At 44.0% G+C, this 17480-nt stretch overlaps 1 protein-coding gene across 12 annotated transcripts in view; it reads right to left on the bottom strand.

The window, feature by feature from the left end:
* The window catches only part of SPECC1 (sperm antigen with calponin homology and coiled-coil domains 1), a 296321-nt gene that overhangs the window by 73395 nt on the left and 205446 nt on the right, over window positions 1–17480 (bottom strand). For 8 of the 12 annotated variants that reach the window (XM_057500817.1, XM_036920665.2, XM_057500818.1 and 5 more), the window contains 3 exons: window positions 10904–11111; window positions 7709–7782; window positions 7145–7323 (listed from right to left, as the gene is read on the bottom strand). In XM_057500817.1, the coding sequence (XP_057356800.1) occupies window positions 7145–7323; window positions 7709–7782; window positions 10904–11111 (461 nt within the window). Of the gene's footprint in view, window positions 1–1761; window positions 3181–3398; window positions 3518–3951; window positions 4007–7117; window positions 7324–7708; window positions 7783–10903; window positions 11112–17480 lie in introns of those variants that run through there. The other 4 variants (XM_036920673.2, XR_008997143.1, XM_036920676.2 and 1 more) reach the window with 4 other exon arrangements.

Genomic DNA, 17480 nt, shown 5'->3' with positions numbered 1-17480 from the left:
ACAGCAAAGGACACCATCAATAGAACAAAAAGGTCTCCTACAGTATGGGAGAATATATTCATAAATGACAGATCTGATAAAGGATTGACATCCAAAATACATAAAGAGCTCACGCACCTCAACAAACGAAAAGCAAATAACCCAATTAAAAAATGGGCAGAGGAGCTGAACAGACAGTTCTCCAAAGAAGAAATTCAGATGGCCAACAGACACATGAAAAGATGCTCCACATCACTAGTCATCAGAGAAATGCAAATTAAAACCACAATGAGATATCACCTCACACCAGTAAGGATGGCTACCATCCAAAAGACAAACAAAAACAAATGTTGGCGAGGTTGTGGAGAAAGGGGAACCCTCCTACACTGCTGGTGGGAATGTAAATTAGTTCAACCACTATGGAAAGCAGTATGGAGGTTCCTCAAAAAGCTCAATATAGAAATATCATTTGACCCAGGAATTCCACTTTTGGAATTTACCCTAAGAATGCAGCACTCCAGTTTGAAAAAGACAGATGTACCCCTATGTTTATTGCAGCACTATTTACAATAGCCAAGAAATGGAAGCAACCTAAGTGTCCATCAGTAAATGAATGGATAAAGAAGATGTGGTACATATACACAATGGAATATTATTCAGCCATAAGAAGAAAACAAATCCTACCATTTGCAGCAACATGGACGGAGCAAGAGGGTATTATGCTCAGTGAAATAAGCCAGGCGGAGAAAGACAAATACCGAATAATTTCACTCATATGTGGAGTATAAGAACAAAGAAAAATTGAAGAAACAAAACAGCAGCAGAATCACAGAACCCAAGAATGGACTAATAGTTACCAAAGGGAAAGGGACTGGGGAGGATGGGTGGGGAGGGATAAGGGCGGGGAAAAAGAAAGGGGGTATTACGATTAGCATGTACAATGTGGGGGTGGGCATGGGGAGGGCTGTGCAACACAGAGAAGACGAGTAGTGATTCTACAACATCTTAGTACACTGATGGACAGTGACTGTAATGGGGTTTGTGGGGGGGCGTTGGTGAAGGGGGTACCCTAGTAAACATAATGTTCTTCATGTAATTGTAGATTAATGAAAACAAACTAAAAAAAAATGAGTTAAATTCATACTTACTGACCTGGAAGGACCATGATATATTGTTAAGTGAAATGTGGAAGTGCAGACTATTGTATAGCACATAAGCTCATTTTTATGAAAAATATAAAAATGAACCCTATATGTATTTGTATGAGTAAAAGAAAGATAAATGAAAATAGACACATTGTGAACATTTATTGCCTTACAGGATGGTACTAAAAGGGTATAAAGATTAGTATTTCCCTTTATACACCTCTATTTTGCTACCTATATACCTAAATTCATAATTAAATCCAATACATTAAAATCACCAAGTGTTCTTTTTGTTTCTACATTTCAGCAAGACAAATCTAGACTTCAAATCCATGTGCTGTATTTTCTGATACTCTAGTGGGTAGAGTTTTGTTTTAAAAATCAATTCATGCAAAATTGGTGTTTTTGCTCCTTGCCCTTATTCTAATAATGAAATCACTTAAAAAGTTACATTTGTATTTAAAATCAACTTCCTATATACAACCTGTATTGAAAGTCCCGCTTGTGCCTACCTCAAATTCTAGTTATGTGACGTGGCTTTCAAGTTCTGGAACCACATGCACTAGAAAAGTTAGAACAAAAATGATACAAAAGCCCTGCGGAAATGTGGCCAGTGATGAGAAACCAGGCAACAGACTCTTCTAAATAATAAAGTATTTATTTAGCACTTCATATAAAAATATCCAACAGTACCCAGAATCAAAATATGGGATGCAAACACAGCTGTGCATTTTAAGTAGAGGTTACATTCTTCTTACTGTTTATATTTGAAAACACCCAGAAAATGAATCTTGTATTACTCTAAGAATTTTCAATCTGAGGTCCGAAGAAAAGCTCTCCGAGTACATAAATTCCTATTCTGATAGGACAATTCCAGCAAGCGTCCAAACTATTTTTACAGAGAAGACATCAGCCTCCCTCTATCACCGAGCTAAATTTTCCGAGTGATTCTGTGCTCTCCAGTTTGACACCCCAAAGCGTCCTCCTGAGGTGAAGAGCATTCCGGTTGTCAATTTTTGTTCTCTCGTCTCACCTGTTGGATAGGGGGACTCAGGGCCCGACACTGTCTGGACTGTGCGCTGCTTCCCCACGTGACAGCGGCAGCTGGTTCTGCCTTATGGAGGTCGCAGAATCGGATACAGCCCTTCACGACTTCAGTACTTCCAAGGTCTAAAACCACACCTCCAATTTGGGATCACTCTGAATTACACCCTTTGGATTTTAAGTCTTTAAGCTTCCTGGGTAAGCTTTATTCATAAGGCTTTTGTTGCAGTTGTTGCTCATCCGTTTTCAGTTAGGCTCCAATTAGCATTGTCACCATGAAAACATATATGACTTAACTACATCCTTTTTTATCAACCCAACATCTATTTGTTTTGAGTCCAACAGAGAGACTCTGGAACTCAACCCAAAACTTAGTGGTGGCGTATTGCAGATGAGGTAATGAAGTCAGGCCCCAGCTTAGAAAAGCTCAATGAAGACCGGACATAGAGGAAGCAGTGCTTTCTAACTTCTTCGGAGTGAGATGTCCCACAGATGGCTTCCCGTTTTGCCTTAAGTAGTGTTAATTCCAAGATGATGAGATACCATATTCAAAAGGAAGCATAGAAATAACTCCAGGAGGGAAAACACAGGCATGAGCTGCACGGGCCAGCACTTGGGACTTGCTCCGCCACTGCCTCCTAGAATACTCGAGTGCCACAGAGAAAAACTTTCACGGCACACTGGGAGTATTTTTTTCAAAACTTCATTTTATGCTCCAAATAAAAGACTGCTGAATCTTCTGAGAAAAAGAAAGAAAAAAAAAAAAAAGGAGGGGGAAAGATCATCTTGCAATGAGTTGACTCCAAAATGCAGAAAAAAGGTAGAGACTTGATTGCAATGACTCTGTGAAACAGTGGATGTTTTAAGGAGACAATCTGGCTCTTTACAGAGGTACTTTCTCCTCTATGTTATTCCCCCTTTCATATAGAAATGGCTGTAGTTTCCCAGCAATGCAAGGGTGGGGCTGTGTCTCTTCTGCCAGATTCTCTGCTAGCTGGCAGAGACCATGGAGCTGTAAAAATAGAAATGGGAGGGAAAGGCTGGTGAGGGAGTTACTTAATGCAGCATGATCCCAGAGTGCAAATGTAGAATTCACAGCCGACACTGTCCCACAGGGAAAAGCTAATATCCAGAAAGGACTGCCGTGTTTTAATTCCTACTGTTTCAACTTTGGGGGAGGTCAAAGGTCTTCAAGCAGAGAAAATGCCAAAGACTTCAAAATGCCATTACCAGGCTCCTCCCAGCAGACCTTCACCAGCGGACAACTGCACTGGTGAAGTAGAGATGTCCGCGATGAGCACAGTCAGGCCCGCTGTACTTCACAGAGCAGCCCGTGCTTCTCCACTGCTCTACAGTGAAGGCCGAAAAAGAAAAACAGAGAAAAGAAATTCCTTTTATTACAAGGGCATAAAAATCCTAAAGATCTATGGGAAGCTCACGTCCATATTTTTCAAAGCATGTCTGGAAAGATGGAGGTCAGGGAGCAGGGAAGCAGATACAGCTCTTTAGAATTACCAATCTAATGCCATAAATGCAAATTTAATCTATGAAAAAACAAGGAGCATGGGAGTGAAAGGGTTATGCTTGCTGGGACACCAGAGGTCCAGTTTCTTCACAGAAGACCAAATGAAGTACCAGAAGCCCCGACAGTTGTAGGTGCTAATGTGAGGTCTGCTCGGACACTGCTGAGGAGACCCTGTAAGAACGGGTCCCCCTCCATCAGGGTGGGGATGCTCTACAAGGGACCTAGTGACTCAAGAATCGACAGCTCCAATGTCCATACCTGCCTGTTCAGTGACAGCTCCAGAACATGTGGGAGCAGCTGGGAGACATTACGGCTGTAAGAACAACACAGAGGGCGGTACAGGCACGCAACTGACATTTGGGCAGAGCACATGTGCACACACAGAGTTAAAAGCTGATGCCAGAGGGTCTGGCAAATGATATGCTGCCAAGCTGCTCGCCTAGGTGGCAACAACGCGAGGGCCAGAGGCACAAGCTAAACACATTTTGAATCTTCGACATTCTATTTTAGAAACTAATTCAGTTAATTAGGCACAGCTGTTTAGTGTTTTTAATGATCCCTTTTTAAGATGCTTTCTGTGGGTGCTGATTGGTGTCATACGATAAGCAGTAAAATTGAATATAGCACCCTAAAAGTAACGGTCTTCACTGCTTCAGAGTTAAGAGAAAAAATGTGTAGGACATTCCCTGCTACCACTTGAGAAGCCTCTGGCGTGCTCTGCTTAGCCAGCGTTATTTATTAAACAGGCTGCGTGTGGCCCATCAAGTCATGAAGTTGAGCTGCATGTGTGTTCTGCATCTGCCAGGCCCCAACACTCAACTTCTCAGGAAAAAGACTTGATGTTTTAATTTCAATGGAAGTTTTAATTTCAATTTCTTTCTCTTAAAGGTTCAAAACTGGAAGAAGTCAGAGTTGAAAAAGTTACTCATTATCCTTTCATCCATTAATTCATACATGTCCAACAAAGCAGATCGCTTCCAGGTCCATAAAGACGTTTTCAAATTTCCAGAGGAGGAAGGTGAGGTCCACAGCCCAGCTAAAAATGGTGGTGCCATTGTGACAAGGAGGTTCCAAGGATCGCACTGGGAGGATGGCATGGCTGGTACTTGAGTTCCTGATGCTCCCAATTAGTCTCAGAGAATAGCAGAGCTTATGGGGCCTTAAAAAGAACCTACTCTTATCTCCTTATTTAAGAGAGGAAGGATCTAGGTCTGGGACGGAAACCTTGCCAGTTGGTGGCAAAGATGAGACTAGAGCCTCATTTTCCCAAGTACCTTAAGATCAATTACTCTGCCTTCAATGTAAGAATACATTGAAGATCGCTAATGAACTAAGTTTCAGAATTATCTAAAATACTAAGTTAAATAATATTCTACTTGTTTTAGTTAATGAGTTATCAGTAATAAATGCTAACTTGTATTCATACCCGGCACTTCGCTTTCCAACCTACTAGCCTGACTATATTCTTTCGACAGCCCATATATGCCAAATGAGAATGGAATCAGTTAATCTTGTGTTACAATCAAGGTGCTTTTCAGATGCTCTTACCTTCTCTCAGTTATACCTAGAGGAACTCATCAGAGAATATTCTGCATGTTGTTTGGCTTTGGCTGACCCAGGAATGACTTTTGAGTTCTCATTAGATGACTGTCAAAATGCAAAATCAGACAAGAAACGGGCACCGGCAGTCTGAAGCCCCACCTGGTGCCACAACGGGCAGCAAATGCACTGACACCTACGGGGTTTCTGTGATATGCCCTGCTCTGCGTTGTGTCGGTTCTAGAGTTCTGAAATGCTTTGTGATGAGGGATTCAGTTGCTGCATTTTGGTGGTGGATTTGTAAATCACTGGAAAATCAAAAAAGAAAGATACTGTGTTTAGAAAAAGAAAATGACCCTAAGTTTGAAGACGTAGGATATAATGTATGGAACCCTAAATTGTCAAGTTGCATGCAGAGAGATCCTACATCAGGGTTTAAGTTGTATAATGTAGCCTGGATCTTACAATCTACGTACGACATGCAACAGCTCATACAATAACTTATTTAGGGCCACCACGGAAACTCAGGACTTGTCTTTTATCATTTATCTTTAAAACAACATGTATGTGAAGCAATGCAAGTTACGATGTGGTTCCTCTTTTAAAAACATAAGATATAAAAGCAAGACAGATGGACAAATGAACAAAAGCAGACATAAACGCAAACCAAAACAACCTCGACAGGGAACATAAAACCTAGTTTCTTCCTCACCTTAAACTCCACATGCTTTGGTGGCCAGAGGGTAGAGGTTTTACTATAAAACAGCAATCTTGATTTTTAAGAGTGGACTTATTAAAATAAGCAACACATCTTATCTTAATCTTTCTCTAGAGGCTGTTTTATATAAAAGTCATAGACAATTGAATGAGGGATTGACTGATACAAGTTTGGCAAGAGAATCAAAATAGAAATCCAAGAAGAAATCTAGTCTTTCCAACGTCATGAAATTCATGGCAATACATGAGACCCAAAGACTCAGAATCTAACCAATGAACAACACTCCCAATCGTGGAAAATGTCCCACAATCATTTTCAGGACTTACTAAACTGGATTTTTAAATACAGTATTTCATATTCGAAAGACATCTGAAAATTCAAAATAATTTCCTAATATTCAAGAATCTTAAATTTAAGGACATTTATTCCTGACTGGGGAAAAATAACAATGCATTCATTCATAAATGATGTTTATTATCTTGTTTGTAAACCACTTAAGTTTTAAGTAATAACTAACTTGAGCCCACTTGAGGAATACCTTCCTCTGAAACTCTGCTGTTAAGAAGAGCTTTCTAAGAGCTTTCTGGGGCAAGACACTGTGATCTTCTGCCTGAAGAACAGAAGTGGGGAGTTTCCTATCAGCCAGATGTGTGTTTTCCAAATTCATCCTTTTTTAAGGAAGCAGGTTATTTGTAGCCCACAGGTGCTGTCAATAAAGAAGCACCTCCCTGGGCCGGCAGGAATGCATCCTTTACATGGTGGCAACTCCCTTGGGAGCAAGGCCAGCCTTTCCCACTGCACTGGAAGGACCCTCACAAGGCACTGCCGCCACTCAAGCACACTTTGCCGCACTGACAAACATTACAGCGCAGAGAGCTTCACCGATGCAGCTTCTGTTCTTTCAACCTAGGAGGCACCTAGCTAAAGGATACCTTTCATCCGTATGCAGGTGATGAGTTTTCTCATCCCCTTAGGCCAGAGAAGGCCAGTGGCCAGGCACTGGACAGAACAGCCCTAGCTGTGTTGTGGTGCCAGCAGTGGCAGTGAGCCTAGGGCCGATCACGTTTGGCACAGACAGACAGAAGCACTACGTCTCTAGACGACAAAGGCCCACACGTGGTGGTTAAGTGAGAAGCCAAGCACTATGCGGGTGTCCCTCAGACTCACGGACGTGCAGCTCTGCTCAGGACCAACCTGCTGTGGCCCTGCATGTCCCCCAGCTCCTTCTGCAGCCTGGCATTCTTCTCCTCTTCCTCTAGCAGCCTCCTCTTCACAGTGCGCAGCTCCTGCTGGGCTTCACACTTAATGTCATTGGCCACCACCACCGCAGTCTGCAGGTCTGCCTGGAATCGCCTCCACTCCTCCGTCTCCTCCTGGAAATGCCAGAGCCCACACTCACATCAGACACCAGCAGGGCCAGCACCTGGCAGAGTCCCCCACGTCCATCACCAAGAAGAACAGGCCGGGCAGGACCTAGGGAGGCATGGCTTTAATAGTACTCATACCAGGAAAAGCCCAGGTGGGAATTACACCTTTGTGTTATCAGAGTTCTCCATCCTGAAACTGAATGGCTGCATTAATTTTACATCCTGCCAATACTAATTTGTGGTTCCAGGGCCCATGCCACAGAAAAGTACTAAGGAGGCAGGCCAGAGAGAGTTATCAGGATATTTTTCAAAGGTTTCCAAACCCAAGACAGGCATATTTTAGTAAAATGATGGAAGGGGTTCCCAGTTCTCTGCTATAACCACATCTCACCTTTATCTGCTTAGTTAGAGTCTTTAGCTGTCTTTCCAGTTCTGACTTCTGTTCCTCCAGCTTCATCACATTGCCTAGAAATAAACAAGTCAGAGAGGAGCTGGAAAAGATGACTCTTGGGAGAAGGCAAGCTAAGTAGCAAAGCTCCAGAATCTGTAACAGGCTTCAAAACTCATCCATTCTTTCATAAACTCCATTCTGAGCACCTTGGGGCAGAGCACTCCTCCAAGATAGAAACGTGATTATTAGGAAACTAAGTGGTGTTTAGTTAGGTTTACCTGCAGCTAAGCAGCTGCACAACCACAGAGAGCACTGTGGGAAGAGACCCAAAAAGACGTCACACCACAACACTTAAATTGTTGGCCCCCCTCCTATGTGCACACAATCATCCTGCGTGTCTTTTACAGCCATGAGGCAGAGGGCTTCTGTACAACAGAGGATATGACTGGTTACCATCATTTTAGACCTTTTTCTACAGTCCTGGTTCCTAATTGCAGTTAAACCCCAACAATCACTGGAGAAGCTTTTCAAAAGTACAGGTGCTCAAGCCCCAGTCTCTGGCCCATGGCACGGGGCTGTTCAAGGGCAGACGGGATGTGGCCATGTGTATTCAACAGCTCCAGAGGTGACCTGACTCCTCCCTAATTAAGAGTATCCTCAGTACCTCCCTCCCTCTGCCTCCAATTCTCCCCATAGTGCCATCAGGGTCACTTCCACTTAAATCTCATCATGTCCGTTGTGTAGTCAACAGACTTCAGTGCTTCTTCATGCTGCTTCCAGGAGTAGCAGATAGCTATCAGGGATATGAATCAGAATGGCCCCACATGGCCAGCTCCTCCCCAGCTGCTCTAAGGATGTGGGGCTTGAGAATTGGTGTCTGGGGTCAGGGCTGCAGAATAAGAGAACACCCTTCCCTTTTTTTTTTGGTCCACTTCTCTCAAGGATTTTATGTGGAGTGACTGGTCTCATGCTGGGTCTGAATCTCCCAGTGAAAAGCTATCTTGCACCTTAACATTCCTGACAGAAATCAAAAAGTTTCTCAAAAGATGCATGGTGTGCGTCATTTGGAACTTGGCTATATTATGATATGAGTAAAGGCACGGGGCCCTGGCAGCTGCTCTGGATGTTAATTATGCGCTGACTTTCTTGGTGAGTCTACACTGACTTTTGAGGATTGAGGACACCACTGCTAAATTCTCAGCAACAGTGTATCACTAAAACATAAAGAAAACATTACTGGACTTTTTTGACTTTATCATCTTCATGCGTGGTGCTGTGTTTGGAAACATACACTGACAATGGTGGCTACATTTTTTTGTTGTATTCTCAAGCAGGCTATGAGAACAGCCCAGACGACACTGACGCCGAATGCCGATATCCTATACTAAGAAAGACTGGAACGCTGACGCTAACCAGATAACCAAGGTGTAGAACATACAGTCCAATCTCATTACTGTGGTTAGTTACATAAAGTTGCCACACACAACAAATTAGCAAATACTGGACTATTGCTCCTACAGGAAATACAGGGCTAGGTTTCTGTGAGCCTCTGGTCACATTTTCAACAAATGAAACGTTAGTTGTGTTATATAGGCTCATTTGCCAATGTCCTTGTAAAAAACCCCATCCTATCAGTGTAGGAAACCTGCTTGTCCACATAACTCTTTCACTGTATAACATGCAGAAGGTATTTTAAAAATTCTTTTGCAGTCTCCTCTTCTGTAGGACCTACCTTGCCTACATTTTTAACTTTTCTCATGCTGTGTGGCCTTTTGAACCATGCAAGCCAGCCAGCACTAGCTAAGGAAGCTTAACACTTTCCTGAACCTTGGAAACGTGACTGCAAATTTCTTTGGGTTTTGGTTTCACAATAATGCTGTCCACTGTGGTTTTTTTTTTTTTTTTAATCAGCCAAAGTCCCATGAATCCAGAAGTTCAGCCACTTTTCCATCTTTTCCACAGCTTCCCTGCACACCACAGATTTTACTTCAGCACTTGCCAGAGCAGACTCACACACAGATGGGTGAACTCCCTTTCTTTCTCTGGGAGTTCCCATTAGCAGGGAGCTCAGTGAACACTGCTGATTCATTAACACTGAACTCACGGCCCGCAGCACTAACTGATGCCTGAACAAAGCATATCTAACACCGGTGTTTTCTCCATAGGGCATGTCACTGCCTTCCTGACTTAGGAGCACTAGCAGTACTTTAGGACTAGGCCCTGGGCCACTTTAAGCAGTAAAATCACTGACAAAAATGCAAAAAACAAGGCACCAAATGAACTGGGAAAAAGACACTTGTTTACAGTATGGGAGCTAAAACAAGAAGGTGGGACATCACCTTGTTTGACCTGAGCTGTGAAGTCCTTTGGGACAAATTTCTACTGCTCTGCATGTGCCCTTGAATGATGTTCAAAGTCCCTCAAGCACTGATTTGGGGCTACAAATAAATTTGGCAAGAAGGTGAATTCACAAATATGGATTCCACAAATAATAAGATGGATGGACCGTACACATGGGGCAATGCTTCAGGCAGCTGACTATGCTATTTTTAGCAACGGCTAGTGTCACTAAACACTCCGTGCATTAAGGCAGAACACAGTAGATGTGATCATTTGAGAAGGCTTATTTGGACAAAGCCGGCAATGTTTAGCTGATCCTTCTAGAATGTCTTCCCCTATTCAAAGCAAACAATGAGTTCATAAATAGGCCACATATTGGGGCTTCTTCAGTAATAGAGTGGCCAGCATCTCTACATCACCTGATATCCTACCATCAATGGGACACATGCTGGGACTGTTTCCCCCCCAGACCAGGAGCACCCACTGAATCAGTCCAACCACCTGCCTGCCACCTGTCTTACTACCCATCAGATCCAAAGACTACATGTGTCAACTCCTGACAACCATGGTCGGTGGTGTGGCTCTTGCACAGTACACCTGACGCCATCAAATGTGTTTGCTCTTTTCTACAATCCCTTCCATTCAACATCTTTCCTTCTACAGCACCCAGTTTTTGACATATTTAAGAGAGTAATTATTCTGCCTTTCTTAATTGCCATTCTTCCTAGGAGATCACAGAACACTCAAAAGGATGACGTTTCACATACATTTACTCTCCCAGTCACCTGCCACTCTCAGTTTCTTCCGTCCTACCCACTCCTGATACACATTTCACCAGAGCTGGATTCCACCTACTTTCTAGCTCACTGATGAGCTGATTATTATGTAATTTGACAGCTCGGTGCTGTTCCACCTGATCTTCCAATTCAAATATGGTTTCTTTCATGTCTTTAATCTCTGCATCACTCTCTGATGCCTTCTCCTGCAGTTTTAGGCTGGTTCTGCTCAGCTGTTCGGCTTGATGATCACATATCTCCTTCAAGTAAGAATAATCCTTTTCCACCTAGAAAAAAAGGAAGGTGTCCTGGTCAATTTAACAGGAAAAAGTTCCCCACACATCAGCAACAGGCTTATCAATGCAACACCAAAGGAAGCTCTTAGTTTGTGCTGTACCTGGTATCCTTTCTGTATTTTTAGCCTCAGAAACAGACTAGACTATAAATATTCAGAGAAATATGATTGTATGAATGGCCAAATGGGTGGATTCTGGGCTCCTTCCTAGCAGCGTAAGAAAGCTGCACGTACTTAAACAACCTTTTTCCTGCACCTGGTGGACCAGCACTTCCATGGGAGGCTCCCTCACTGCACCTGAGAGCAGCCGGTGCCTGGGTGCGGCTGCCCCATCTCACATCTGCTGCAGAGCAGCGCCCTCTGCTGGTGAGCCTGGACATCACCATGACACCTGACAGATCCCCTAGAATCCAATCTCTGACCATAAAGGACTTGTGGTTTCAAGGACATTCATTTCACCTTTCCAATTTTTAATCATTAAATATTTTAAATACACAGAAAAGCACCAAATGTAACAAGGTAACCATGCACCTAAACTTAATAATGGTTAAATTTTGCCCCAGTTGTCAGGAGTTAAATCTTCATACTTTTAACAAGATTTGTTAAAGCCTCAACCTTCCCCCCCATACCAGAGAGTAATACACATTATCAAAAAATTGGTGTGTGGTCCTTTCTTGAGTGGTTTTTCACTTTTCCTATATTTTTATGTGCCCATGATGAGAACAGAGTACCATTCTGCAGTATTAAATGTTTTACATAAATGACTGCTATATTATGCTCTTGCAGTGTACTGTATGTACCACATTGCCTTGTACTAAACAGTAACATGCTTTTGTCCTCTACTATACTATGCTTATTATGCTTTTGAAGCTTGTTTTTGAGATGTATGCATATTGATAGGCACTGATCTAGGTCATTACTTTGAATGAGACATCGTATTCTATTGTCCAAATATACTAGATTACTTATTAGAAACTCTGCTTCTTTTCTGTAGTTGTTTATGGTTACAAAATAGCTGTATATTTACCAGGTAATACCAACTAATAGATTTCTTCTTAGATTTGAAGGGTCTCCATATACAATAATTTTTTTTCCAATTGCATTTAATGTGTAGCACCTTCTGGCTGTAAGGTCTATGGGGACAAGGACCCTTTCTTCACCACTGTGTCCCGGGTGCCTACCCACAGCGTCAGACACACAGGAGGCACATAAGGAATATCAGAAGAATGAATAAACACTGGAAGGCAGTATCTCTATTTTTCAACTGGGAGGTTGTAATAAAGATGGAAGGAAGGGAAAGGGGGAGGGAATAAGGAGAGAGAATCAGCATGGGAAGAATCAGTGTGTGCTGCTGACATTAAGGTTTACACTGTTCTGTGAAATTTGTGTTTCAATTATAAAGGTGTGTGGGTCTGTACTGCAATATAAACTATATCACTGTAGGTCATGGCCAGAAGTTTGAAAGCTGCTGTGTACATCAAAACGATTGAGGGTACACAGCTGCAACCAGACTGCCAGACTTTAAATCCCAAGTCTACCAACCAGAGCCCGTATTCCTTAATCTGTCTGCTTCGGTTTCCTCACCTGAACAAGTAAATGAAATAATGCAGCTAAAGAGTTTATCACAGTACCTGTCACATGGTAAGGACCTCAATAAAATTTACGATTTCTTTCATGTTTACTTTCTATCGTAGTGTATACAAAATTAGATAATAAATATAATACAGGTCCAAGAAAATCAAAATACAAGAGAGTAATATCTTATGGTAGCTACTTTAATACAAAGATGACATTTAAGGACACAACAGGCCCTGCACTCGATACTAGAAAGCTGGTACCTGACAGCATTTGAGAGGCAGCAACCGAAGGCAACCTGTGAGTCTTGCATCCTCGTCAGACCCTGGCTTTCTGCAGAGCTGTCCAGGCTGTCATGCATGTCACAGAACCCTCAGGCTGTGGGTCTCACCTGGAGTCTCAAACATGCACATTACTTGGCTGGGATTAATGTAGGGTGGAAGTAAAACCAGAGAATATGACCAGGTGACTAGAAGGTTGAGCACTCTGGGAAAGGTCTCTGGGTGCAGGTGAGGTTGCTGACCTCTCAGAGACCCCCATGGCCCTTTACTGCCTGCGTGGTGGCTCATCACTATCACAGGCACCAAATGGTGAGCTTGGGGGCAGGGAGGGGCACTGTGATGTGTGCTGGGGTCTGTCGGGGCTGGTCAACTGATAAATCAGCATACTGTTTCAAGTTACACACATCATTCTTCCTTCTTGATTTTGGAATAATTCTCTCAGGTTTAACAATATATTCCGGACAGCTCTTAAAAACAAACAAACAAAAAACAACCCTTAAGTGACTTCACAACTTCCTGCAGGGGCTGGCTAGGTAATAAGAGGCAGGCAGTTTTATATTCATTTTACAGACTAACAAATGGCAAAGCAGGAGAAACTCAGTCATTTGAAAACAATGACCCCATTTATCAAGTAGCTGAGACCAACACCTTGTTCTGTGACGACAGCTGGAGCTGTAGGCTGCCTGCTGCGCCACCAGCCTTTCGGCCGGCCCGTTCTTTAGTCTAGCTTTTCTAGTTCAAGAGTTACACTATCAGACACCCAGCGATGTGGCTTCCAATATTTCCCTTTAAAAAAATTAACTTTTCATGCAATCCAACCACCTCCCCTCTTAAAAAATCAACTCTCTCTAGAAAGGGGGCCTGCAAAATTGCATTACAGAGAGACTCAAGTGAGTTTCCCAGAGTCGTGATCCTCCCTGGAGAGGGGGCGGGTCACGGCGGTCCTCGAAGTTGTGACAGCCACCAAAGGCAGGTGGCAGCAGGGGCTGCTCAGGACGCTCCCGGGCACAAGGAAAGGCAGGCAGCTCTCTGACAGTTTGGGCTAGAACTTAGCAAGGCTTCAACCTTTCCTCCGGCTTCTCAGTCACTGATACTGAAGAAAAGGTATTGCCACAGATCTGACTCCCAGGCAAATAGACTCTGAGATGGGGATGTGCATGCAAGCAATTCACTAGGTGCTCTGGGGACCCACACCCGTGGGAGAGTGCAGGAGGCAAGGATGGGCAGAGGAGTGAATGAGAGGCAGTCCTCAGCTACTCCCATGGGAGCTCTGAACCTAGGATGCCCCAAATTCAAGCAAGGGCCCCCCACCCAGTGGATTAGCCAGTGGGTGCAGCAACCTGGGGGGAGGGGGCAACTCTTGGGTAGGTGGCTTTCCACACTCTAGCTGGGTAGTCAGTGGCCACTACTCCCTGGCAGCTGGAGGAAGAAGGACTCCAGTCACAGGAGGTCCTGGGGGTGCATCCCCACCTACTGCAGGTATCACAGAGCATTCTGTGCTGGCCATGGCAGAGCCACAGACACACTGAGATTCTCCTCCAGGGGAAGCAAATCAGCCAGTTTACCATTGGATGATCTAACTATAATGGATAAATATTATCTACAAGGGCAGAGGATGGTAAACAGAAGTCCAGAATCCTACCTACTATCTTCAATAACATGATTTTCTCTGACATTGCTGAGACAGCTACCTCAGCAAACAGGAAGTCCATTAGTAGAACATCCTGGTTATGAACACACCTCACTGCTTCTAAAAACATGAGGGAGTGGAACGCCCTTAGGTAGGAGAAGAGAGGTGGATCATGGACTCGGAGGCATTTTGGACTCGGGATCTGTCCCAGTGGGCCGGCAGGTCCCGAGGGCAGCCTGGCTTGCAGGCCAGGACATCTCTGCTGCCCCACTATTTGCACATCCAGTTGACAACTGTCCCTCCTCAAGCCTGCTCTGTGTTCTGTGATCTCTTTCTAGTAAACAGCACAACCACATATTCAGTGTCACGAGCTAGAGGTCTGCCAATGAACTGAACTCCCTTCCTGTGCACCCCCAACTTCATTTCAGGTCACCAAACTTCACTGAGCTGAACTTGTCTTTCTAGTCCATGGCCTCCCTCCTGCTCCCCACCCTGTTCAGCCCTTCATCCTTGTGGCCAAAGTAATCTTTCGAAGCTTAAAATGTGACCCTGGAGAGGGGCAGAAGATGGCGGCGTGAGTAGAGCAGCGGAAATCTCCTCCCAAAACAACATATATCTATGAAAATATAACAAAGACAACCCTTCCTAGAATAAAGACCAGAGGACACAGGACAATATCCAGACCACATCCGCACCTGAGAGAACCCAGCGCCTCGCGAAGGGGGTAAGATACAAGCCCCGGCCCGGCGGGACCCGAGCGCCCCTCCCCCCAGGTCCCGGCGGGAGAAGAGCAGGCAGAGCGGGAGGGAGACGGAGCCCAGGACTGCCGAGCACCCAGCCCCAGCCATCCGGGCCAGAGTGCAGGGCGCTCGATACTAGGAAAACAGGGCAGCAAGAACAGTGAGCGGGCACTGGAGGCTGGGCGACAGAGGGCATAAGAAAAGCGCGCGACCATTTTTTTTTGCTTTTTTGCTGTTTTGTTTTGGCGAGCGCTTTTTGGAAGTCTTAAAGGGATAGGGACCCCAATACTAGGGAAACAGGGCAGAAAGACCGGTGAGCAGAGGCCTGAGGCTGGGACCGCAGAATAAAGAAAAACGAACGACCACCTTTTTTTTTTTTTTTAATTAAAAACTTTTTTTTTTTTTTAATTAAAAACTTTTTTTTTTCTTTTTTTTTTGGTGGGCGTTGTTTTGTTTTGGCGGGTGCTTTTTGGAAGTCTTAAAGGGGCAGGGCGGGTCACTTAATCCAGAGGTAGGGAATCCGGGATCTCTGGGCACCCTAACCCCTGGGCTGCAGGGAGCAGGGAGGCCCCTTACGGAGATAAATAGCCTCCCAGCCGCTCCTGCTCCAACGCGACTCCACCACTTTGGAGTAGCTGCCCGAGCCAGGCCACGCCCACAGCAACAGCGGAGATTAACTCCATAGCAGCCGGGCAGGAAGCAGAAGCCCTGTCTGCGCCCAGCTGCGCAGCACAAGCCACTAGAGGCCGCTGTTCTCCCAGGAGAGGAGGGCCACAAACCAACAAGAAAGGAAGTCCTTCCAGCCGTCACTCGTCCCAGTTCTGCAGACTATTCCTATCACCATGAAAAGGCAAAGCTACAGGCAGACAAAGATCACAGAGACAACACCAGAGAAGGAGACAGACCTAACCAGTCTCCCTGAAAAAGAATTCAAAATAAGAATCATAAACATGCTGACAGAGATGCAGAGAAATACGCAAGAGAAATGGGATGAAGTCCGGAAGGAGATCACAGATGCCAGAAAGGAGATCGCAGAAATGAAACAAACTCTGGAAGGGTTTATAAGCAGAATGGATAGAATGCAAGAGGCCATTGATGGAATTGAAATCAGAGAACAGGAACGCATAGAAGCTGACATAGAGAGAGACAAAAGGATCTCCAGGAATGAAACAATATTAAGAGAACTGTGTGACCAATCCAAAAGGAACAATATCCGTATTATAGGGGTCCCAGAAGAAGAAGAGAGAGGAAAAGAGATGGAAAGTATCTTAGAAGAAATAATTGCTGAAAACTTCCCCACACTGGGGGAGGAAGTAATCGAACAGACCACGGAAATACACAGAACCCCCAACAGAAAGGATCCAAGAAGGGCAACACCAAGACACATAATAATTAAAATGGCAAAGATCAAGGACAAGGAAAGAGTGTTAAAGGCAGCTAGAGAGAAAAAGGTCACCTATAAAGGGAAACCCATCAGGCTAACGTCAGATTTCTCAACAGAAACCCTACAGGCCAGAAGAGAATGGCATGATATATTTAATACAATGAAACAGAAGGGCCTTGAACCAAGAATACTGTATCCAGCACAACTATCATTCAAATATGACGGTGGGATTAAACAATTCCCAGACAAACAAAAGCTGAGGGAATTTGCTTTACACAAACCACCTCTACAGAACATCTTACAGGGACTGCTCTAGATGGGAGCACTCCTAGAAAGAGCACAGCACAAAACACCCAACATATGAAGAATCGAGGAGGAGGAACAAGAAGGGAGAGAAGAAAAGAATCTCCAGATAGTGTATATAACAGCTCAATAAGCGAGCTAAGTTAGGCAGTAAGATACTAAAGAGGCTAACCTTGAACCTTTGGTAACCACGAATTTAAAGCCTGCAATGGCAATAAGTACATATCTTTCAATAGTCACCCTAAATGTTAATGGGTTGAATGCACCAATCAAAAGACACAGAGTAACAGAATGGATAAAAAAGCAAGACGCATCTATATGCTGCTTACAAGAAACTCACCTCAAACCCAAAGACATGTACAGACTAAAAGTCAAGGGATGGAAAAACATATTTCAAGCAAACAACAGCGAGAAGAAAGCAGGGGTTGCAGTACTAATATCAGACAAA

This window comes from Manis pentadactyla, chromosome 4, assembly GCF_030020395.1.
Source record: "Manis pentadactyla isolate mManPen7 chromosome 4, mManPen7.hap1, whole genome shotgun sequence".
NCBI lineage: Eukaryota > Metazoa > Chordata > Mammalia > Pholidota > Manidae > Manis > Manis pentadactyla.
The sequence above is the reverse complement of the archived record's forward strand: the minus strand, read 5'-3'. Positions and strand labels throughout refer to the sequence as shown.